The sequence below is a fragment of the Pleurodeles waltl genome, chromosome 1_1, assembly GCF_031143425.1.
Source record: "Pleurodeles waltl isolate 20211129_DDA chromosome 1_1, aPleWal1.hap1.20221129, whole genome shotgun sequence".
In the NCBI taxonomy this organism is placed as follows: Eukaryota; Metazoa; Chordata; class Amphibia; order Caudata; family Salamandridae; genus Pleurodeles; species Pleurodeles waltl.
The window spans coordinates 412,946,689-412,971,960 of NC_090436.1; the positions used below are offsets into that span (position 1 = coordinate 412,946,689).

At 42.6% G+C, this 25,272-nt stretch overlaps 1 protein-coding gene across 3 annotated transcripts in view; it reads left to right on the forward strand.

Moving 5' to 3' along the window:
- The window catches only part of GCNT4 (glucosaminyl (N-acetyl) transferase 4), a 142,146-nt gene extending 129,164 nt beyond the window's left edge, over positions 1-12,982 (forward strand). For 2 of the 3 annotated variants that reach the window (XM_069223788.1, XM_069223797.1), the window contains one exon: positions 10,029-12,982. In XM_069223788.1, coding sequence (XP_069079889.1) covers positions 10,029-11,379 — 1,351 coding nt within the window. In that variant the 3' untranslated portion in view covers positions 11,380-12,982. The remainder of the gene's footprint in view (positions 1-10,028) is intronic. The other variant, XM_069223808.1, reaches the window with a different exon arrangement.
- The last annotated feature ends 12,290 nt before the right edge of the window (positions 12,983-25,272 follow it).

Below are 25,272 nucleotides of genomic sequence, written 5' to 3' on the forward strand. Positions count from 1 at the left end.
TTTTTGACTTTTTTCGTAACCTGCGGGGGAGATGCACTCAATTTTCGTTCACCAAAACCGTTCTACAGAAAGTTAAGATGGGTTAATCATGACCAGTTGGAGGAAATATCTGAACAAAATACAAATTATATTAAATCAAACTGTATTGAAATCTGTTAATGTTTTTAAATGGCTCAATTCACTGCTGTCTTTTGAAGCCTTCCAGAGACATAACTAAAATAATATACGTGCCTCGCTACTTGGTGCTTTTGGGCCCTGATTGTTCAAGAGAAAACAAATTTCTTCTTAACGGTGTCTTCTTCCTGCTTTAAGATGTGCGGCCAAATGAGTTTTCTCCTTTTCCTGTAATAGCAGACTACCGCAGCATAAAATATGATTTAAAGATTTGTGTTTATAGCTAAACAGATTACACTTGCCACTGTGATGACTGAAATTGTTCAGGTTACCTCTCTGCTTGTAAATAGGGCTTGAGTAAAACACATTGTAATTATTTTGTATTGAACTGGACGATCTATAGCCTGTCTAATATTGGGCTCGAAAAAATCTATGACCCAGCGGTGTATGTCTGTATGTGCATGTGTGTGAATATACAATAATCGAGGAAAGTCTTTTTATATCAACAACCTTCTAAAAATGGTGCCACAGAAGATCCTTCTAGGTACACATACAGCTTGCTTAATGTGAAGGTAATACAGACCCTTATTGGGGGAGGGGCTGAATCATTAAGCCACACCCACAAGCAGTTGTAATATGATGTTAGTGACTACCAATAGCATATTTTACACTGAGTTGATCACAGGGACATTGCTATCTCTCATATGTCCTAGCCTTTCCTTAGCAATGAACTCCTATAAATAGTGTCAATACCCACTACTTAGGGAGGCACTAATCTAGTACTTGCCAAAAAATGATCTTCCAAACCTGACTCGCAGTAACAAGTCCCTATGTTTGTCTCCTTGATGATATCTAGTGTTGCATCACAGTTGCAAATGTTACTGGACAACATTATGCTGTTCGCTGTTGTGGAACATGGTATGGTTTTCGCGTGAGGCATCTTAAATACGTTACCCCCCCCATGTCAAATTAAGAGGGGAAAAAAAGTCTGCGCATATGTACACCGAAAACACTTACAGCGAGATAAGAATCTTTCTGGGCTGCAGAATGCAAGGGATCCATGACACACCTTAAGAACCTCCAGAGGGATCATAAGTAGTTATGAGATGTAAGAAAATACGGGGTAGAAAAATATCCAATACAAATACCCACTGTACAGTATTAGAAATTGTGTTTAAACGTTTTACTTTATGTGTGGACTTCTTTGTATGTCGAAAATGGGTGTCATTTTTGATATTGTACCTTTTGTGTGGTACTTTGTGTGTGATAACATTTTTGATGTTAGAAAAAGTATATTGCATCGAGAGGTAAAGTTAAGTGAGTACAACAGAGGTTTGAGCTAAGGTCAAAGCAGTACCTTTAGGGATTGTGATTTCCTAATTGCAATTTTTTAATGAATTGTAATTAGGAAATTGCAATCCCTAATGTATATATGTCTACAACTTTCAAATAGTGGTTCCTAGTGGGTTGGAACTCGTCCTGCCTTATGATTGTTAATGGGGTAGGTTGCAGTAAAGGCCCATTTGAAATTGCAGTCAACATAGGGATGGTGACCTGCTGGGGTCAACAGACCTCAATGTCTGTGATTTGCTTTTTAGTAAAGCAGTCTTTTTTTTTTTTTTTGTTAAATGCAGCCCGTTTTTCCTGAAGAAAAGCGGGATACGTTTAAAAAAATAATATAAAACGTTTGATTTTCATTTTTTAGGAGTAGGCAATGGCCATGCCCCTAAAAATGTTTCAACATTCACAAAGAAAAAAGGGGTCCCTGGGAACCCCTTTCCATTTGTGAATGGTTACCACCTCCATTGAGGTGTCTGTAAAATATGAATGTTTTGTGACAGTAATTCGGTGGCAAAACATTCATACGTATCACCGTGATTCTGCATTTGGAAGGTACGCATTAAATAAACCCCTTCCAAATATCGAATCGCTTAACATAAAGTACAGTTTGTAATGTGTTAACAAATTAAAATTAGTGCTTTTGTACATTTAAAAAAAAGCATTTTTACCGTCGCAAATGTGATTCTGTGAATCAGGCCATTTCCGACCACAAAATTGGTTTACACATATGCCCCCTTATGTCTTTTCACATTTTGTGCAATAGCAACTACTGCACCCCGGGGAAATGCAGTTTTTACAGCTGCATTTCAAGTATTTGACGAGGTCTACAAATTGCCAGTGCATCTGCTGCAGCTTTTACTTATAGATATATTTAACTTGCCACAATATTTAGACAGTAAATGTAATACAGTCTTACAACTCTTTAATGTCTAATTTTTGGATACTCATCTCAGAGTATGTAAAATGTGGTGGTACACCAGAGAGGTCATCTGCAGGGTCTTATTACATCACTGGTATGCAGCTAACTACAAGCAGGAAATTTGAATAACTTGAGTTTTGGAACAAAACCGTTGTGTTAGTGAGATATTATTCTTACTACTGTTCATTTAGTTGCCCACAGAACAATAACGTACTGGAAGAAAGGCTCTCAGTACACTCACACCACACGTCTGTGTGGAGATGGTGCCCTAAATTTGCTGTTGTCAACTCACTTACCTGATGGGGGAGTGTGAGTATGAAATGAAGTATGAGTGAGTCCGTAGGGTTTGTTTGTTTCCACTATTTGTATATTGTTCTGTCACTGTTCACCATGTTATGACCTGGGAGTATTGGGGCTTCTGGGCAACTCGTACAGCAGAGTATTTTTGACTCCTAGTTTAAGTGAATAACGTAGAAATGTTGTCTCCTGGACTCCTTTTAGTATTTTCCAAGTCTAAATCTAGTGGGTTCCCCTTGGGCTTTGGTCAGCCTGCGTTATGTAGACAGTGACCCTGCATTTTGCACATACGCTTCACACGCTTCCTGGCAACCTAAAGTTAAGGTGGGGTTAAGGCAACAAAGCAGTTACTTTAACTCCCACCGCTCCGTAACTCGTGGAAGGTTTAAATGAAAAACGGATATCATATGTCCTTACAACTTTAAAGGTTAGTATGAATCCGTGACTCAGTAGATGTACTGACACTGAATTGAAATGGTGATTGGTAACAATTTCTTGTGTGGCACGTTAATATTTAGTCAAAACTAAGGACATTCAGAACATGATTTGTATTTGTTGCTTTGGTCATGAAGTGTTCTCATATGCTAGGTACATTAGTACTTTGTTTAATGTATTATGTTGTTGCAAGTATTTAACTGCGACTCGTAGCCTACACAGAGTAATGTGGTATTGTATGTTTGAAGCTGTTGGTTGCAACAGTTTCATGGCAGGGTAGGAGTTATGGTTAAGTAATTAATCTGGTAGTGAGGAATTCTGGTAAGGTACTGCCATAGATTGTGAATTGCATGCATTTTTTGGGTTTGTCTTGGAGGCATTGTTACCACTCTTGACAACTTTATCTCCTCGTTGATATTAGTTTTGACAGGGAATTTCACTGTTTTTTAAACATGTATGGCTCTTATTAGGGTGGAGGAGACAAGTATGCTGTGACCGCTGTCAGATGTTTAGGCCTCACCATCATTCTGACTTCTTGGAGGGTAAATGACTCTGAGATGAACTGTCCATGGTTACAACAGGCACATCGGAATATGGCATCTGAGCAGCCTCCTTAGGGCTAAAAACTGTGTTGGCAATGGAGTATTGGGGCAGATGACACAATTTTACTTATGCATATTATGGCATTGGCTCTCTGCTTTCCTGGCTTTTTTTTTCTTCCCACTGGTTCGAACATTAGGATGGAGAAGTAGAAGTCCAGGTTACATACAAGTACAGTGCATGCACAATGTAATCGAGGATTTTCTACATTTTACCGGAGATATAATTTTACAGACCATACAACACTGGCATGTTGAAATAGGGTGTACTTTCTTTTAGCTGTTTCTAACATATTCGGAGTAAGTTGTATGTGGAAAAACCAAAGTCATTTGAAGAAATCACAGGTTTTTGGGCGCCTTTTTTAGGTTGAGCCTAGGCAACGCGCATACCCTGTCTGCAAGACCTGCTGTATTCAGTAACAGTGCTTTGATCCCATGTGCTGGTTACCATAGGTTGATTCCAGTGTTGCTCTCCTTGCTGCCTCCTAACTGGTTTGTGCAGCCGATACATCACTTCCATTCTTAGCTGAGGTGCACCGGCCAAGTACTATATTCTAACACTTCAGGTGGTTATCTGTTCTTCTTTTCGGGGACAAGTTTTTTTATTCTTGCCTGCCTGTGTTACAGTGTGGGTGCGTGTCCACGAACGCTAGTGATTTTTCTATATTACATCGTTTTTAATCTTTTTTTGGGTTGAAATTCTTAACAAGCACTTTCACTTGGCGCGTCACGCACCTCACGACCACCACTCTTAATTTAAAGCAATGCTTCTTTTGGTAGCAATTCTGAACGAGCACTTCCCACTCAGTGCGTTGGTCACTTCAGGACCGTTGCACTTCATTTTAAACCAGCACTTCCCTTAAGTATTTAAATAATATTTTAATCATGGCCATACCATGTTTTCTATCGGGATTTGACCTGTTCCAATATGGCTGCCACATCGTCGGCTCAGTTAGACCACGCAGCTACAGATTCAGGTGTGTCACATCCGGATGTTGTCTGGAGTGCCCTGGCATGCATTCAGCAGTGTGCGAAGGATGGAAGCCCTAGTTTCTTCTTGTGGCAGATGAAGGTGCCAGAGGTAAGGCAGCAGTGATTCACCAGTGGCGTGCCCAAGCTTGGTGCTCAGCTGGGCCCTCCCACTCTGCTCCTAGCTTCCATTTCAGCTGTCCTGCAGCCATTCTTTCTCGTCACCCCTACTGTCTTCCTCCACTCTATCTGCCCTCCTTTCCTGTAGCTCTCTGGCCCAGTACTCCCAGAGCCGCTTGTAGGAGGCTGGACTGGCTTGTAGTGAGTACCAAGGGGTACTTGCACCTTGCACCAGGCCCAGTTATCCCTTATTAGTGTATAGGGTGTCTAGCAGCTTAGGCTGATAGATAATGGTAGCTTAGCAGAGCAGCTTAGGCTGAACTAGGAGACGTGTGAAGCTACCACAGTACCACTCAGTGTCATATGCACAATATCATAAGAAAACACAATACACAGTTATACTAAAAATAAAGGTACTTTATTTTTATGACAATATGCCAAAGTATCTTAGAGTGTACCCTCAGTGAGAGGATAGGAAATATACACAAGATATATATACACAATAGCAAAAATATGCAGTATAGTCTTAGAAAACAGTGCAAACAATGTATAGCTACAATAGGATGCAATGGGGAAACATAGGGATAGGGGCAACACAAACCATATACTCCAAAAGTGGAATGCGAACCACAAATGGACCCCAAACCTATGTGACCTTGTAGAGGGTCGCTGAGACTATTAGAAAATAGTGAGAGTTAGAAAAATAACCCTCCCCAAGACCCTGGAAAGTGAGTGCAAAGTGCACTAAAGTTCCCCTAAGGACAAAGAAGTCGTGTTAGAGGAATAATGCAGGAAAGACACAAACCAGCAATGCAACAACTGTGAATTTCCAATCTAGGGTACCTGTGGAACAAGGGGACCAAGTCCAAAAGTCACAAGCAAGTCGGAGATGGGCAGATGCCCAGGAAATGCCAGCTGCGGGTGCAAAGAAGCTTCTACTGGACAGAAGAAGCTGAGGTTTCTGCAGGAACGAAAAGGGCTAGAGACTTCCCCTTTGGTGGACGGATCCCTCTCGCCGTGGAGAGTCGTGCAGAAGTGTTTTCCCGCCGAAAGAACGCCAACAAGCCTTGCTAGCTGCAAATCGTGCGTTTGGCGTTTTTGGACGCTGCTGGGGCCCAGGAGGGACCAGGAGGTCGCAAATTGGACCTGAAGAAAGAGGGGACGTCGAGCAAGACAAAGAGCCCTCACTGAAGCAGGTAGCACCCGGAGAAGTGCCAGAAACAGGCACTACGAGGATGCGTGAAACGGTGCTCGCCGAAGTTGCACAAAGGAGTCCCACGTCGCCGGAGACCAACTTAGAAAGTCGTGCAATGCAGGTTAGAGTGCCGTGGACCCAGGCTTGGCTGTGCACAAAGGATTTCAGCCGGAAGTGCACAGGGGCCGGAGTAGCTGCAAAGTCGCGGTTCCCAGCAATGCAGCCCAGCGAGGTGAGGCAAGGACTTACCTCCACCAAACTTGGGCTGAAGAGTCACTGGACTGTGGGGGTCACTTGGACAGAGTCGCTGGATTCGAGGGACCTCGCTCGTCATGCTGAGAGGAGACCCAAGGGACCGGTAATGCAGCTTTTTGGTGCCTGCGGTTGCAGGGGGAAGATTCCGTCGACCCACGGGAGATTTCTTCAGAGCTTCTGGTGCAGAGAGGAGGCAGACTACCCCCACAGCATGCACAAGCAGGAAAACAGTCGAGAAGGCGGCAGGATCAGCGTTACAGAGTTGCAGTAGTCGTCTTTGCTACTATGTTGCAGGTTTGCAGGCTTCCAGCGCGGTCAGCAGTCGATTCCTTATCAGAAGGTGAAGAGAGAGATGCAGAGGAACTCGGATGAGCTCTTGCATTCGTTATCTGAAGTTTCCCCAGAGACAGAGACCCTAAATAGCCAGAAAAGAGGGTTTGGCTACCTAGGAGAGAGGATAGGCTACTAACACCTGAAGGAGCCTATCAGCAGGAGTCTCTGACGTCACCTGGTGGCACTGGCCACTCAGAGCAGTCCAGTGTGCCAGCAGCACCTCTGTTTCCAAGATGGCAGAGGTCTGGAGCACACTGGAGGAGCTCTGGACACCTCCCAGGGGAGGTGCAGGTCAGGGGAGTGGTCACTCCCCTTTCCTTTGTCCAGTTTCGCGCCAGAGCAGGGGCTAAGGGGTCCCTGAACCGGTGTAGACTGGCTTATGCAGAATTGGGCACCTCTGTGCCCAACAAAGCATTTCCAGAGGCTGGGGGAGGCTACTCCTCCCCTGCCTTCACACCATTTTCCAAAGGGAGAGGGTGTCACACCCTCTCTCAGAGGAAGTTCTTTGTTCTGCCATCCTGGGCCAGGCCTGGCTGGACCCCAGGAGGGCAGATGCCTGTCTGAGGGGTTGGCAGCAGCAGCAGCTGCAGTGAAACCCCAGGAAGGGCAGTTTGGCAGTACCAGGGTCTGTGCTACAGACCACTGGGATCATGGAATTGTGCCAACTATGCCAGGATGGCATAGAGGGGGCAATTCCATGATCATAGACATGTTACATGGCCATATTCGGAGTTACCATTGTGAAGCTACATATAGGTAGTGACCTATATGTAGTGCACGCGTGTAATGGTGTCCCGCACTCACAAAGTTCAGGGAATTGGCTCTGAACAATGTGGGGGCACCTTGGCTAGTGCCAGGGTGCCCTCACACTAAGTAACTTTGCACCTAACCTTTACCAGGTAAAGGTTAGACATATAGGTGACTTATAAGTTACTTAAGTGCAGTGTAAAATGGCTGTGAAATAACGTGGACGTTATTTCACTCAGGCTGCAGTGGCAGGCCTGTGTAAGAATTGTCAGAGCTCCCTATGGGTGGCAAAAGAAATGCTGCAGCCCATAGGGATCTCCTGGAACCCCAATACCCTGGGTACCTCAGTACCATATACTAGGGAATTATAAGGGTGTTCCAGTAAACCAATGTAAATTGGTAAAAATGGTCACTAGCCTGTTAGTGACAATTTGGAAAGAAATGAGAGAGCATAACCACTGAGGTTCTGGTTAGCAGAGCCTCAGTGAGACAGTTAGGCACCACACAGGGAACACATACATGCACACCTATGAGCACTGGAGCCCTGTGTGACAGGGTCCCAGTGACACATACATATAGGCCACAACCTTATGAGCACTGGGGTCCTGACTAGCAGGGTCCCAGTGACACATAACAAACATACTGAAAACATAGTGTTTTCACTATGAGCACTGGGGCCTAGCCATCAGGATCCCAGTGAGACAGTGAAAACAGTGACAAACATCCTGACATACACTCACAAACAGGCCAAAAGTGGGGGTAACAAGGCTAGAAAGAGGCTACTTTCTCACACCGCCCTCGGCCACTTCTATCCCTTCCAGTCCCACTTCATGCCTCATCTCATCTTAAGCCTTACTGCATTGCTCTTCTGCACACCCTGCTGCATGCTCCTTCTGAAACTGCTTCCCCTTCAGCTCTCCCCTTTAACAAGTGCTACTTCACCCAGAGAGTCAGCGAAGAATAACTGGCAGCCGCCTTTGCTACTAGTGACTCTTTAAAAGGGAGTCCCTTTCAAACTTGGCCATCAAACTAGAAAGCTCGCTCCTTGTGAGCATACCAACATAATAAATTGTGTATGTTCGAGGACACACTAAACCTCTGCTGTCCATATGCTGCACTGCACAGCTACATGAATGAAGCATTTACCAAATTAGGCCCACTACATTAAACAGAAAAACAGCCTTTATTCATTATTGACTTATCAGTTTTAATCAATCAACCGCAACAATGGAAATTCTGATGTGTTCAAGCGACTTGAAAGCAATAGGTCATCTCTGGGGAAGCGCTGTTGTTTCTTTGTGCCTCTCTTTTCAGCAAATGCGGCCCCTCCCATTCTATAGCATGTCAGCACACATCTCCGCACAGGCAATACTGATACATAATGTGTTATATTTACAGCTGCACGCGCCATAGGAGCTGCATGTCCTTTTTTTTTTTTTTTATCTTCAAATGTTTTTTTTTTTTTTTTTTTTAGGTAGGTCCACACTAAGGAACATGATTTTCTATTTGGTGACTGTTCTTTCAGCCCTTTTGCTGCTATGTGAATGGCATTGTCCAGGCTTATTCTGTTGTTTTATATAAGGGGGTAACCATTGGCTTGATTTTGCTACACAGTTTGCCTAAGCACTCCCTCCCTCTGTCTTTGGGGCTGGGAAAGGTCAGTGACCCCCTTGGATCTGCCAATGAAATGTTGTGTCACTCCTTCCAAGTGGGAGCATCTGCATTCACTCGAGCAGCATAAAAAATGAATGGGAATGGCGAGATCAGTGCTTTTGAATTGCAATTTAGAGCAGTTTAAAAAAATGGAAAAGAAAACATGGAAGTTTTTCTTTCACAGTTGCATTTCCTGTGAAAATTCATTACCACCTTTATGCACAAACTACCTATCTCTCTCTCTCTCTTCCTGTCTTATCTGTTCTGTGCAGCTCTCACCCCTATCTATCCACCAAACCAAATAATTCCACTCCACAAATCAACTCCACAAATCCACTCCACACAATTCTACCACTAACAATTCCAATCCAACCTAAGTAATTCTACTCCACACCACATACATCCACTCCATACCAAAACACATAAATAAGACATTGTTTATAACGCCAGTAGCTTCAACTCTCACAAATGTGAGACCTATTCCATTGCAAATGCTTGTTTAACATTTGAGCCCTTATATCAATCTCCCCAAAATTAGACATGTTCACCGTTTGAAGTTCGAAATTAGATTCTCCCAGGTTTGGTGAAAATTGGTGAAGGGCGAAGGCAAAAGTACTAAGAAAATTAATAAGATTTCCTGTATATTTAAAGGTCAGACTGAACTATAGGTAATGGGAGTGTGTTTCTCGGGGTAGAGCCCTGCCTCCAAATAACTGACTTTTTTAACACTGTTAATTTGATTATTTGAGCCGTTGGTTCATACCTATTTTTATAGCCCTCAACGCCGAAGAGAATACCAAATTCATGTTTGACATCTAATGTGCAATACTACCAGTAAAATATACAAATATCTGTAAGCCGGGCCAAATTTTTAAAAATAAAAAAGCTTTTTCTATGGGTACATCATCTAAATTATAACTACAGCCCTGCTATCGCCTGCTCTGTAATATTTAGTTGTGCGTATGTAATGATTGGCAGCTTTTTGCAAATGTATTGACAGAAAATATATTTTGCCTATTTTAAACATTTTTTATTTTATTTTATTTTACAGAATGAAGAACTACAAATACTTTTTTAAGAAACGCCCTGTTCGGCGCAAGACCTTCATAGTCCTCTCAACAGTGTGGCTGCTCTTTGCGTTAAAACTTCTAAAAATTGAAAGGTTATTCTCTTCTAGCGGCCTTTACTTGGTGGAGCCCGAGTTAAGCAACTCCAACATCGTTATAAACAAGTACAATGTACGCAATAGCTACTTCCTCAATTGCTCTGATATTTATGATCAAGACCCTGTTGCGATTGGCAAAAGCTTAGAGATACGAAGAAAGAACATAGTTGATTTAGAGGATGAGGATGTTGTAGCTATGACTAGAGACTGCCAGGTGTACCGTAAAATAAGAAGATACGACCAAAAACCTCTGTCCCAAGAGGAACTGGATTTCCCCCTGGCATACTCACTTGTGGTTCACAAAGATGCAATTAACGTTGAAAGACTCCTATATGCAATCTACAGTTCCTCCAATGTTTATTGCATTCATTATGATAAAAAAGCAGCTTCTACTTTCAAAGCAGCTATGGAAAACTTGGCCAGTTGCTTTCCTAATGTTTTTATTGCATCCAAACTTGAAACTGTTATTTATGCCCATATTTCCAGGCTTCAGGCTGATATTAATTGTTTGTCTGACCTAAAAACTACTACTGTTCAGTGGAAATATGCAATTAATTTATGTGGTCAAGATCTTCCTCTCAGGTCGAACTTTGAACTAGTAGCAGAGTTGAAGAAACTTAATGGTGCCAACATGTTGGAGACAGTAAAACCCAGTAGTGTTAAAAAAGAGCGTTTTAACTTCCGGCATGAAGTGAAAAATGATTATGACTATATGCCATCAAAAGTGAACGTTTCCAAAGATCCACCACCACATAATATTGAGATGTTTGTTGGAAGTGCCTATTTCGTTTTAAGTCGGTTATTTATTGACTATGTTTTAGAAAGTTCTGTAGCTAAATACTTTTTTGCTTGGTCAAAAGACACCTTTTCCCCAGATGAGCATTTCTGGGCAACTCTTGTTCGGATTCCTGGAGTCCCTGGTGAAATTCCAAGGTCAGAGGCTGATGTAACCGATCTGCAGAGTAAAACCCGTTTAGTCAAATGGAATTACCTGGAAGAAGGTCTGTATCCTCCGTGTACAGGCGAACATATTCGTAGCGTGTGCATCTATGGAGCTGCTGAGTTGCGGTGGCTTATTAAGTACGGACACTGGTTTGCAAATAAATTTGATTCTAAAGTTGATCCCATATTAATCAAATGCTTGATTGAGAAGCTTGAAGATCAACAGCGGGAATGGAACATTTTGTCTTCTGATGCTGCTTTTGTGAACAGAAACTCTACCCAACCATCACCTTGAGTGCATCCAATTGTGATCGGTTTTTTAATCAATGGCTAGATGTTTGTCCAAAAAAGATTTTGATTCTCTTTTGTGCTTCTATAGATGCACAAAGAAATATGTGTCAAGAGAAGGGCAGAGAATTACAGTTCTAAAACGGGCCTTGTCCCTTTCTGGAGGAGGTGAGGGCTAAGGAGTGGTATACCTAATAAGCAGGATTTATTGGAGAACATCATTATAAGAGGATTGTATTATACACCAAAGATGACAGGAATATTTATATAATATGTATATAGCGCCAAGAGTTTGTTAAAGAAAAAAACATCATGTCTCACCTATGCTACGTGCTGCACTGTAATGAATAGCTCCATCTTGGACACGTTTTTTACGCAGGATTTACATGTGCCTTTCTAATGACAGACAATCTGTTTTGTATGTCAGACTGCGCATTTTGAAACTTCACACTGCCATTATTTACGTAGCACTTTGGGCACACATGCTACTAAAATGTCACAAGGTTATATCTAGCATGTATCTTATTACATTTCCTTGGCTGTTTTCTTGAGCTTTTTTGGCTGCAACATATCTGTATTATTATTTTTTTTTAAATGGACAAACAAACCATACTTGAAAAGAAGAAAAAAAACGTTACCTTATTCTTTCCAAACATGGTATGTTACAAGGTTTTTAAGAAAAATGCCTTTTCGTAGCGTCTCCAGTGAATGAAATAATGTTGTCACCATATGTATTGGAACATGATTTGGAGTGTAATACTTGCGTTTGTCACAGGTACTGCATTAATATTTAATTTTGATGAATCAAAATTCCACCCAAGTAGATAAGTAAATGAAAGGATATTTCACGCAAAGTTTGTGACCTGTAGTAAATAGGTTGTGTAGGTTTCCAGCTGGGTGATTTGGGCAGAGTAGTTTTAATAGGCTTGTGTTTCTAAATGGTTGCCACCATGCTGTATCCGCTGTAACTTCTTGGGTTATGCACTTTTCACCTTCAAGCTTTAGGTAGTGCCACCCCTCTTTTTAGAATAATGTGATTGTATTCAATTCATTAATCGCTTCACGTGAAATGTGAGGTGGCTAGTTTTCTCGTGCTGCAGAACCCTGTACTAGAGCTAGACCAGAAAGATTCCTTGAAAAGTGGCAGCTAATAAGCTGACCAGTCAAGCCAATGACGGGGCTGCTACCCATTCCTTTGTGATCCGAGTAATCATCATGAGGGGAAGCTTCAGAGTACACAGGACCATGTCCATCATGAAATTAGAAGGCTTGTGTTCTCCATGGGGGTTTAAGAACCCCCTTATAATGCAGAAGAAAAACCGTCATTTTCAACCTTGTGGACATTGGTGCATCAAGATAGTGTCATCATGGTAGAGGATGCAGAGGTGAAGCTTGCACGTAGATGACCACCGAAACGTAATGAAACACCTGTGACAGAGCAATGGTAACCATCTTCACAATAGGAAAATTTAAGAGGGTGCAGATTATCCCATAAATCTGGGTTTCTCAAAATTTAAAGTGCCCCTTTGCACCCTTTGATTGAAGTGTGAAGATTTAAAACAGGTCTGAGTGCCTTCTACTTTCTTCTGATTTAAAAAAAAAAAAAAGAACTGAGAAGGGTGCCATGATGATGGCTCCCGACCATACCAATGTCTTCATGGTCCACTAAGGTGCTCTCATTCAGAACAGAAATGATTGGCTGCTGTTGCTTGAGCCGAAAAAGACAAAATCTCCTTGATAGCTCATTATGATTTATATAACCTAGTTGCCAGAGGTACCACTAAAGCCCCTTTTGGGGAAAAAAGGGTGATGCAACCTACCAAGCCGAGTAATGGAGTGAAAAGTGGAAGGACCTACCTGGTTGAGAGGGTGTGGCCTACAGTCATTAAAACATCCTCCTTTAGAGTCACCTCTCCTGCCTTACCCACTGCTAGGGAAGAAGATTAGTATGGGAAGAGAACTGTCTCATCCAATGCTGTGGAAGAAGGTAGGCCTTGAAAGAGAACTAAAGTAGATGATCTGTGACTGTACTGGAATGGGAGATGCAGAAAATTACACAAGCAGCTACCATGCCTCTATTGAGCAATGGGCGATTTATTTAAATCTTGGGTTACATCATTAACATTAGGGAACTTGTGTTGGGCACGACTTAGCATTCCAGGTCTACCCTCTGCGGGGCAAGAGATGCTGAGGGCTGTCTTGCCAGCTCTCTTTAAAGCCCTTTTAACACCTCTGCAGGGTTCCCTTTCCAACTGCAAGCAAGAGGAAGAGGTACAGGGTTGATAATCGGTGTTGTGCAGATTTTGCCTGTGTGTGTAGGAGAAGGCAGCCAAGAACACAAGGTGTTTTGGGAATTACTTCTCAAGGGGGTTCAGAACAAACATCAAGTCTGGCTAACCACAGGTAAGAAGGCATACATTGAGTGTTTGATTCTTGGTACCTGATGTAGTTGCGCCTGGGACATAGAGGGAAGGGATAGATGCAGTAACCATAACTTCATCCTGTGATCTTGACATAGCGAGATGCCAAATTATTCTTCCCCCTGACACTTAGTTCTCCCTTACAGTCTATCAGTCATTATTTATTTTCCTATTTTTCATTAGGTTAAGGTGGAAATGCATGTGTTCATATTGTCTATAGACTACTGGGCTCATGCATTATCCCACTTTGTTTTTTAGGTAAGTTCTCTAAAGCGATTTGCTTAGTATTTATCTGAATGTTGTGCACTAAGGCACTTCCACTCAACCCTATGTGAATGGCGCGCAGCCAGCAGGAAGCAGAATAGGAGCACGCAAAAAGGCAGCCAACCACAAGTGTCTCCCTTTTCCCATTTAATTTAATTTTTCTATTCAGTTGAATGTGAACTGGAGTGGACCAGCACAATCGTGTATTACAGCTGTTAACTTACGGCTCTAGTTGCTTCGGTGAATGGCGGCAGCTCTAAGCAGACAAGGGTGTTGCTGTTCTAATCAGACTGTGGTTGTCAGAGGTAAAAATTATGTGTTGTATTACTGGTGCTGGTTGATGGCCCTGAGACACCAGAGATCCTTGTGTAGCTCGAGAGTCTAAGTGTAGTTGAAATTCACGTGGACGTCTGTAAGGCTTGCGAAGAGGGCACGTTGAGGAGAATTACTTGGACAGTATCGGGGAGGGGAGGGAGAGGAAGAGAGACCTGGTTGAAAGAGAGTGAATTAGGGAAAGCCACTCAGAACTGGGATAATAGCAGCCTTCACACAGCCCAGGAAATATAAGAACATAATTACATTGAGGTTTTAAAGAAACGAGTAAATGATACTTGCGATGGTGTTGGAAGGAGGGGCGGATAGGGTTTAAAAAAACAACTCACTGGACCAAATAGGGTATGAAGGCGTGGAGGTTATAGACATTGTTTGATTTTACTGTCAGGTGGCAAGGTCCTCTTTAGTGATGCGTTTGTACCTTTAAATCCCAATAAAAACTATTGAAAGGTAAAGGGCAAAGCAAGAGCCACAGTGTAAGGTACAGCACAGTGAAGTAGAATAACAAGTATTTGCAATGCAATGGGTCTCACATTTGCTCGAACTAGGGCTATTAGCACTGTAAACTCCTAACAAGACTTTTCTTGCCATATAAACTGGTAATGAAAAGTAAAATAGTTTCACATATGCGAGCCGATGATCGCCATGAGCGTGAGAGACACAGAAAAGGAACTAGAAGTTTGCTCTCAGTGAAACGTATGAGCAAAAGTGCAATTATCCATGTAACCGGCAAAGGGAGAATTATCCAGGTAACCAGCAAAAGTAGAATTATCCATGTAACAGGGTCGATGTCATGCAGTGCACTCAACTACTGCCCAGAGAGATCACGCTGTATAGGAAATAAAAAGAAATAGTGCAAATGCCTTTCGGAAAATACAAAGCCTCGAATATTTTCCATAGTTTACTGGTGCTGTAGCGGAGGGCTAAACACCGGAAAAGGCATGATGTGTGCATGCCTTCCACTAATGAAATCAAGCGAATTTTAAAAGGCAAACCCACAAACCAACCAAACTGATGAGCGTGGTTAAAAGCCCACAGAGATTACAACAGGGGCCAGAGAGCTTGCGTGCGCACGACCCAAAAAAGCCCATTTTAGATAATGAAGTGCAAAAACCTTAGAACATGCCAGTACACAGGACAGATAAATTGCAGCATGAACTGTTGTGGCCTTCTGTGATGTTCGAACATCACAATGTTCGTCTCTATAGCTGTTGAGGGTAACAGTAGTGAAGAGGTGTACATGTAATATGTATCATGTCTTGCCTTAAAATCAACCAAAATTGCACAGTACAGATGTTGCTGAGGAAAGGATGAAGTGAAAATTTCAGCCCAAGTGAAACGTTGTTGCATGGCTGCTTTTTCTCGCTTTCAAGCTTGTTTCTTGTTCTGCGTGTACGAATAGATGCATGAATTTTTGCTACCTCATTCATATTTAATGACACGGTTAAATGCCAATGAGATCAACACAAGTAAGTGTTTAATTTGGACTGATAAGCGGTGTTCTAAATGCATAGGCCTACATGTGTGTAATCAATTGCTCAAAGTAACTTGAGTTCCTAATTTTTTTCCGTGGAGCATAATGCTGAAAACTAATTGGATGCTTGTAATGGCTACCCGTGAACTATGTCTGTTTCTTTTGTTTCTGCAATGTAAGGAAATGCCTCCTTGGCATGGTTACCCCCTGACTTTTTGCCTTTGCTGATGCCAAGTTATGATCTGAAAGTGTGCTGAAGCCTGCTAACCAGGCCCCAGCACCAGTGTTCTTTCCCTAAAACTGTACCTTTGTCTCCACAATTGGCACACCCTGGCATCCAGGTAAGTCCCTTGTAACTGGTACCCCTGGTACCAAGGGACCTGATGCCAGGGAAGGTCTCTAAGGGCTGCAGCATGTCTTATGCCACCCTGGGGACCCCTCACTCAGCACAGACACACTGCTTGCCAGCTTGTGTGTGCTGGTGGGGAGAAAATGACTAAGTCAACATGGCACTCCCCTCAGGGTGCCATGCCAACCTCACACTGCCCATGGCATAGATAGGTCACCCCACTAGCAGGGCTTACAGACCTAAGGCAGGGTGCACTATACCATAGGTGAGGGCATAGGTGCATGAGCACTATGCCCCTACAGTGTCTAAGCAAAATCGTAGACATTGGTAGCCATTAGAGTATATGGTCTGGGAGTCTGTCATACACGAACTCCACAGCACCATAATGGCTACACTGAGAACTGGGAAGTTTGGTATCAAACTTCTCAGCACAATAAATGCACACTGATGCCAGTGTACATCTATTGTGAAAGACACCCAGAGGGCATCTTAGAGATGCCCCCTGAAAACATACCCGACTTCCAGTGTGGGCTGACTAGTTTTACCAGCCTGCCACATACCAGACATGTTGCTGGCCACATGGGGAGAGTGCCTTTGTCACTCTGTGGCTAGTAACAAAGCCTGTACTGGGTGGAGGTGCTTCTCACCTCCCCCTGCAGGAGCTGTAACACCTGGCGGTGAGCCTCAAAGGCTCACCCCTTTGTTACAGCGCCACAGGGCATCCCAGCTAGTGGAGATGCCCGTCCCCTCCGGCTACGGCCCCACTTTTGGCGGCAAGGCCGGAGGAGATAATGAGAAAAACGAGAAGGAGTCACTGGCCAGTCAGGACAAACCCTAAGTTGTCCTGAGCTGAGGTGACTCTGACTTTTAGAAATCCTCCATCTTGCAGATGGAGGATTCCCCCAATAGGATTAGGGATGTGCCCCCCTCCCCTCAGGGAGGAGGCACAAAGAGGGTGTAGCCACCCTCAGGGCTAGTAGCCATTGGCCACTAACCCCCCAGACCTAAACACACCCCTAAATTGAGTATTTAGGGGCTCCCAGAACCGAGGAAGATAGATTCCTGCAACCTAAAGACGAAGAAGGACTGCTGACCTTAAGCCCTGCAGAGAAGACGGAGACACCAACTGCTTTGGCCCCAGCCCTACCGGACTGTCTTCCCACTTTAAGAAAAACTGCAACAGCGACGCGTCCCCCAGGGTCCAGCGACCTCTGAAGCCTTAGAGGACTACCCTGCGTCTAAAAGGACCAAGAACTCTTGAGGGCAGCGGCCATGTTTCACAAAGACTGCAACTCTGCAACAAAGAAACAACTTTTAAAGGACTGCATGTTTCCCGCCGGAAGCGTGAGACTTTCCACTCTGCACCCGACGCCCCCGGCTCGACCTGCGGAGAAACAACACTACAGGGAGGACTCCTCGGGCGACTGCGACCCTGTGAGTACCCAGAGTTGACCCCCCTGATCCCCTCCTGCGACGCCTGCAGAGGGAATCCAGAGGCTCCCCCTGACTGCGACTGCCTGCTTCAAAGAACCTGACGCCTGGTAAAGACACTGCACCCGCAGCCCCCAGGACCTGAAGGATCCGACTTCCAGTGCAGAAGCGACCCCCAGGTGGCCCTCTCCCTTGCCCAGGTGGTGGCTACCCAGAGGAGCCCCCCCCCCTTGCCTGCCTGCTTTGCTGAAGAGACCCCTGCGTCTCCCATTGAAACCAATTGCAAACCCGACGCCTGTTTGCGCTCTGCACCCGGCCGCCCCTGTGCCGCTGAGGGTGTACTTTTTGTGCTGACTTGTGTCCCCCCCGGTGCCCTACAAAACCCCCCTGGTCTGCTCTCCGAAGTCGTGGGTACTTACCTGCTGGCAGACTGGAACCGGGGCACCCCCTTCTCTATTGAAGCCTATGTGTTTTGGGCACCACTTTGACCTCTGCACCTGACCGGCCGTGAGCTGCTGGTGTGGTAACTTTGGGGTTGCCCTGAACCCCCCAAAGGTGGACTACCTTGGACCCAACTTTGATCCCTGTAGGTGTTTTACTTACCTGCAAAACTAACCAATACTTTACCTCCCCCAAATTGCAGTGTCTAGTTTTGAAATAGCTTATTGCTATTTTTGTCAAAACTGTACATGATATTGTGTTGATTCAAAGTTCCTAAGATACCTGAGTGAAATACCTTTCATTTGAAGTATTACTTGTAAATCTTGAACCTGTGGTTCTTAAAATAAACTAAGAAAATATATTTTTCTATATAAAAACCTATTGGCCTGGAATTGTCTTTGAGTGTGTGTTCCTCATTTATTGCCTGTGTGTGTACAACAAATGCTTAACACTACCCTCTGATAAGCCTACTGCTCGACCACACTACCACAAATAGAGCATTAGAAGTATCTCTTTTTGCCACTATCTTACCTCTAAGGGGAACCCTTGGACTCTGTGCATGCTATTTCTTACTTTGAAATTGTACATACAGAGCCAACTTCCTACATGCAATATCTAAGTGTCTGCAGTAGAACGCCTTTTGTTTTTACGGATGCTGGATAATGACCTGCCACTTTACAACTTGTAAAGCTTCAGTATGTTTCTAAATGCCGTCCTCACTTAAGTGCAGATTGTACAGTCATGGGAAATGGATATTGGTCAGTGTTATTCCTAGAGGGTCAGACCCATCCAATATTTTGAGCGTGTCTACTTGAGATTAATGTACATAGATCTGAATTACAATAATTTAAAAAACGGGAATTACCATGAAACTGTGGCACGATTGTCCGTGTCGACGTTCATCGGTGAATACCCATGGAGATCTTTACAAGATTTGTGGCGTTACTCAGCCTGGATTTGTATTTTAAACCTGGAAGCGGCTTTCCAAGTGATTTCTGCTATTACCATTCTGATTTCAATTGCGAATGATGGTTGCTACAGTCCACGAATAAAATATTTTTAAGATGGAAAGGAGGCTGCGCCAAGTAAAACCATACAGCCACATTCTAAGAGTTTTTCAAGCTGTTTTTTGTTTGTCGTGGAACACTCATCACCTCAGGAGATAAATTCTGTCCGGACCATCTGCTAAAATGTGTATAATGATATAAGATCTGTTGACACTTTCTGTTGTAATTTTAAAAGTTATTATTGATTTTAACACTAAATGTACAGAGTTCGGCAATATTTCACATTGTTCATAGATGTTGCATCGCTCACTTGCAAGAAAATAATTTGCCTTTCTATTTTATTCTCACCAATGCATTTGTTTGTAATAATGGTATGTTGAAGCTTTGGAAAAATTGTAATATATACATTATTTTATTGAACTTCATTTGATTAAGGATGAAATTTGGAGAACAGATTACTCTTCAAAGTTTATCATGCAAATTTCTTTACAGTGGTTTCAGAATGAAAATATTATTCTAAGACGTTTTAGAAATAAATTGATCTACTTTATTAATTATTCCTTTCGTGTTCATGGACAAAGTTATTTGATATATTGGAGAACATCTGGGTAAAATCTATTTTTTTTACTCTGAGGCAAGGCATGTAAACCAGATATTGTGCTACTCAACCTGATGTGATTTTTAGAAGCCATGATTTTAGGACATGAAAAAAATGTGTAATTTAACAATTGAACTATTCCTTCAGTAGAGAAAAAACACTCATCCTCTGGTGTAGGTTTTTGGGATCAGGGGATTCATTTAAGGTTTTTGGAATCTTTATTCGTTTGCCTCATGCAAGTGATGTGCTCAACCATTTTTCCTTACATTTGTGATAATTATGTTTCCAATGTATTCTGTTCTGCTTTGTATAGCACAGACCCAGACCAGCAAGATGTCAGAGTGCTTTACATACATGTACGCTTGCTGTTTTGGTCGTACAGCGAAAGTGCATTATTAAAATACTAATGTATGGAGTAAAGATAAGAGACTAACTTTATATACACTTGTCACTGTCACCCTTATCTTCATAATAACATATAATTGTATAAACTGGATAGAATGGAGTCCATCCACCTCCACTGATAGAATAAAAGCAAGAGACAAAAAATATTATTCAAAATAGCAATACTACATTGATAATATTATAAAACAAGAGACCTACATGGGGACCGATTTGAAAGAAGAAAGTCATAGAGAAACGTGGATGGGTTTGGATTAACTGTTTATATACATAACTAATCACAGACTGGTATATGATTTCTGTTATAGCATTTTTCTGATGCCCTAAATTCCATGTGGAAAAATATCACAGTGAACTCAAGAAATAACTATTCAGAAATTCTCCATTTCGAAATCACAGCTCCTTATTTGAGAGTCTTTAAATGCGAAACAAAATTGTGACTAACCAAAGTGTCTTCCACAATGTCTGCTATGTATGAAGTGATTGGGGGGGGGTGGAGGGGGTGGAGGGGGTGGAAACCAGTTGAACTGCTGTGTAGGAGAAGACGAGACGATTTTCAGCATAAGGAATAGGCTGGTTGACCAGATAGAAAGGGGGGATTTATAACTAATATAGGATCAGCAGCCATGTTTTTTTGGGACTCATTAATGAACTAAGCCCTGAGCTAGGGAAAGTACATCCAGAAGTCAAGCTATATCAACACGTTGAGGTACTGTACACACCGTACCTCTAGAGTGCCTAAACTGTAACAGTCAGTGCCCCCACAACATACAGGTGGTGTATGATTCAGGGTGATCAGACATTGCTGCACTTTTTCCAGGCAGCACCCACAACTATTACATGGTCAAGAGAAGGGCAGAGTGGGATCTACAACCCACTAGCAAGAGGAGATATAAGTAGTAGACTTACAGTGGGTCATTTACATTATTATAACACACTCATATGGCATGACATATACATGTTATTTTTACATCCATATACGTGTAATCTGTATCAGTTGCAAGTGACCATACCTACGCCATGCGTTCATGACTACTCACTTCACACCTGAAGCCCAACAGCACGAGTGAACACAGATAAAGCAGTCCTCACGACCACCTTTGAGTTCTTGATGGGGCACTCACAGTGTCTCCATCAGAGTGGTGGTGCACTGTTGTACAACTCTGAGTCCTCATGCTAGATTATTGCAACCCTGTGCTATGTTGCACAACATTGCTACACAAAAGGGGCTACTCACAGTGCCAGAAGATAGTCACATGACATGATCTTCTCAATTGTACTACTGAGTATTGATGCTATGAATATTATGGTACAAGAATATCTTGGACAAAACATTGATGAAACAAATATTGAACGGTAAGTGCATATGGAGGAAGTATAGATTTAATATTCCTTACCCCATGTCTACATACCTTGAAGTTGTATATATTTATATATATGGGGTGTGGAATTTAATAAAATAGCAACTTGTCCATGGAACAGGTTTCTTCACAAACCTACTTGTCCTGTAACAAAATCCACGTGTCCCTTTGTGCCATGTAGTGTGGCGACAAATTATGGCAGTGATCTCTTTATATAAGAGCTTTGATAGTAGCCTCTCTGAATATGCCCTGGCTGTTACTGTACAAGGGCTTGAATACTAGCAATTCCCTAATATTGAAACCTTTCCACGGATCTACAAACTGGGGCTGGAGGTAGCAGTAAGCAATAGTGCAAGGGTTGGAATGCCCTTTTGAGTCTGTACAAACTTAATAACGTGCATGTTTTAGGGGTTTTCACAAGCTCTTTGATAATATTTTCCTATACTAGGGGAACTGAAAATGTGTTCCTGGCAAGGGCAGAAGTAAAATTCCTCCTGAGGTTGGGAAAAAGAGTGGTTGTAGGGTAAGCGAACTTCTAAATGCTCAACAGATTTTAGCATGAGCAAGTCTACACATACGTGTTTGCTCAAGTCTAAATGCAGTTCACAAATATTTTCTCTGAGTACCATTCCCTGGCCTGCTTCTGTAAATTCTTGGTAATTAATGAAAGTCATAAATCTGCACTAATGCAAGGACCTATACTGTGGGTGCACTTTTGTGGTTTTCTTTAAGAATTAGGCACCTAGTTAGGTATGGTGTTACCCAAGACCTTTTGTTTTCATTAAAATTCTGTCTCTCTAGCTATCTGTTGCCTTGCTTCAGTATGAGTGACAACATTGTGCTCTTTCACAAGGATCATATCAGCAGACAAAGTTTTGTTCAATGCCAGAAACTGCTGGGGCCATGTGTGCTTTTTGAAACCAAAACATATTTTTACCTTTTGCTAGTGTTTGTTATAATAGTGAGGGCTTGGCATCTCCCACAACAATAAAGTTCTACAGAACCCATGTCAAAACACACTGACAAAAACAAAAGGCTGATTACCAGTGTCGAACCTACTGGCTTTGTCAATGCTTGTTTGTTCTCATGTTTTCCATATTTTTGTTCAAACTCGTTACACCAATTTTTTTCAATTTTAATATTTTTGGGGATATACTAGCATGCATCAACACATTTAACAAAATGATGCTTTAAAGAAATAGTACCTAACATTTTGTGGTAGATTAGCTAAACATGTTTTTTCCTAGTTGCACTTTTTTGTGAATGTTTTTATTTTGAAAGCGAAGAATCCTCAATCTTGCATTCAAGCTTCTGCAAAAATATTTGCACTTAATTTGAGAGCGTTCTGGGAGCATTACGTGTAGGCTCATATTAAACTTTGTAAACGTGTGTACACATTTCTATCCTGGAACTACTATCAGTAGTGCAGTTGGGGCTTTCAACATTTCCTTAGATTGCACACCCTGATAATAAAGGCTTTGCATTAATGAAGTATAAATACAAGTCTGAACAGGACTCAAATATGGACTCAAATATTACCTTAGCTGCAGACAATGCCCTTTTCCGATCCATAATGTGGCGCTGTTATCTGTGCTGCAGGGGGTTGGGCCTACTTGCTCCACGGACAAAGCAGAGTAATAAATAATAAACTTGTTGTCCTTGACCCTAAATAATATGATGATCTGTCCTGGGCATCAGGCTATAAGAATGCCACCTTTTTATACATATATATATATATATATATATATATATATGTATGTATATCCACACACACACACATCTCATCAAGGTACATATAGGTAGAATTTGGTATAGAAAAATCTATACTTTTGGTATATTCTGGCTTGGATATTCAGGGTGCACACCAATCCCCTTCCTTCCTTCTGTCACATAGAACAGGATGTACCTAGGACTGTAGAAGGAAAGGCAGGATGCAGAGACATCACAATGAATCATTTCTATGGTATAGATTTTCTATGCCCAATTATACATATATGTACCTTGCTGAGATATATATATATATATATATATATATATATATATATATATATATATTTTTTTTTTGTGGCATTCTTATAGCCTGAATTGTAACCGCGATTTAATCACCTAATGATACCGAATTGCTATCATCAAACAGAACATTTCAATTTGAAGCACACAACAGAAATAAAAACATCTGCCAGTTCTGGTGTTTATCCATTGATGTTGCTGAGGTTACACAATATACAAAATAAAGGCATAACAGAAATATGAGAGAATTATATCAGTGCTGTATCTCCCTCTGCCCCTCCACTGCCTCCTTAACCATTATCAGCAATAGGGCTTGAACTGCGCAATCAAGTTTGTTGTTCTTGGACACAAATTCTTCGAAGGTTGGAAGCCTCTTCACTCTGTTGCTAGCCCTTGTGTCACGGTTGTGGACTGTCTGGTCTGCAGCTCTTCAAGGGCAATAGTCACCTGGACCATCACCAACATAGTGGTTAATCTCTACCTGAAAATGAACTGTGTTCCTTGATTGTATAGCATCCACATTTGTAAGACGCAGTCCACCCGACCCCATCCACACGGGCATAATGGCTACGTCCCCTCACCTTTTTCCAGAGAAGAAGAGTGTCAGACTGCGCAAAGGACAGTCTGACAGACACTCTTCTTCTTCAATTCAGGCAGCCAGGAGCTAGACATGTGCTATTTGCACAGGTTCCTGGCTGCCTGAGCTGAACTTTGCCAGGCTGAGGATTTCACAGCCATGTGGGTGTAACCTCCTCAGCATGGCAAAAGTGCCTCGAGGCCATCTCCCTCAAGATGAGGGGGAGCATCACTAATTGCCTCAGACCTCGGTTTTCCAGTGTTAAGCCCTAAAGTGCCCAGGGCCCAGTGTCAATCAGTGACACCTTGTCACAGAGTAGGGTGGGGGTCAGAAAGTCTCACTAACCTCATCCCACTCTGTGATGAGTGAGGGCAGGCAGCAGTCCCAACTCTCCTGGGACCTTTGAGGCTTTCCTATACTGGAGCTGCAGGGCAGGTAAGTTTTATGTTTTTGAAAGTTTGTTGCATGTATGCAATGCATTAATTTTTTGTGCGTGAATTATGAATGGGTGTTTGTGTGCACGTTTGTGACTGCACAGGTGGGGGTGTGTGAATGTATATGTATGCATGTGTGGCCCGTCTGCCCCTCTCTGCCAAATTTACCTGCTGTGACTGATGAGGAGAAAGATGGACCTACAACATGCATCCAAGCGGGAAAGGTAATGATTTTGCTTTTGCTGGGTTAATTTCTCTTGCAGCACACAGCAAAGGGTCCTCTTTACTCACCTCCAACTTATTTTACAGTGCTCTGTTCTCCTCCTCTATTCTGGGAGAGACTACTTTCCTTGATTGCTTTTTCTATGTCCCCTTGCCTGGCTGATAATGCCATTCAGTGTTTTTATAGTAAATGCTGGAATGATAATATCAAGGAATTGCATGGATTTGGCCTAGTGTTAGGATCCTTTTGTCGCTACGAATTGATGTGGTTTCCTGCCTTGCCCTACTTTTGGCCTCCCTTTTCTTGACATTTGTTGCTTGTTTTTAGACAGCTCACTATTGCATCAATAGGGTGGCAACTCTTGGCCCACGTGGTGTTCTTGGTGGTGCTGTGGAGGTACTGTCTGGTGGTCCACTTAGCTCCTCAGGCTATGATTAAGCATGTCCTTGGTTTGTTTCTTGCCCTTGGTGTGATGGTGCGAAAACATCACTGCTTGGTATTGTGTAACATTGACCATGCAGGCTTGGCATTAAGCCAGATTTTTCTATGCACTCTGTATGTGAAGGGTATTTTTGT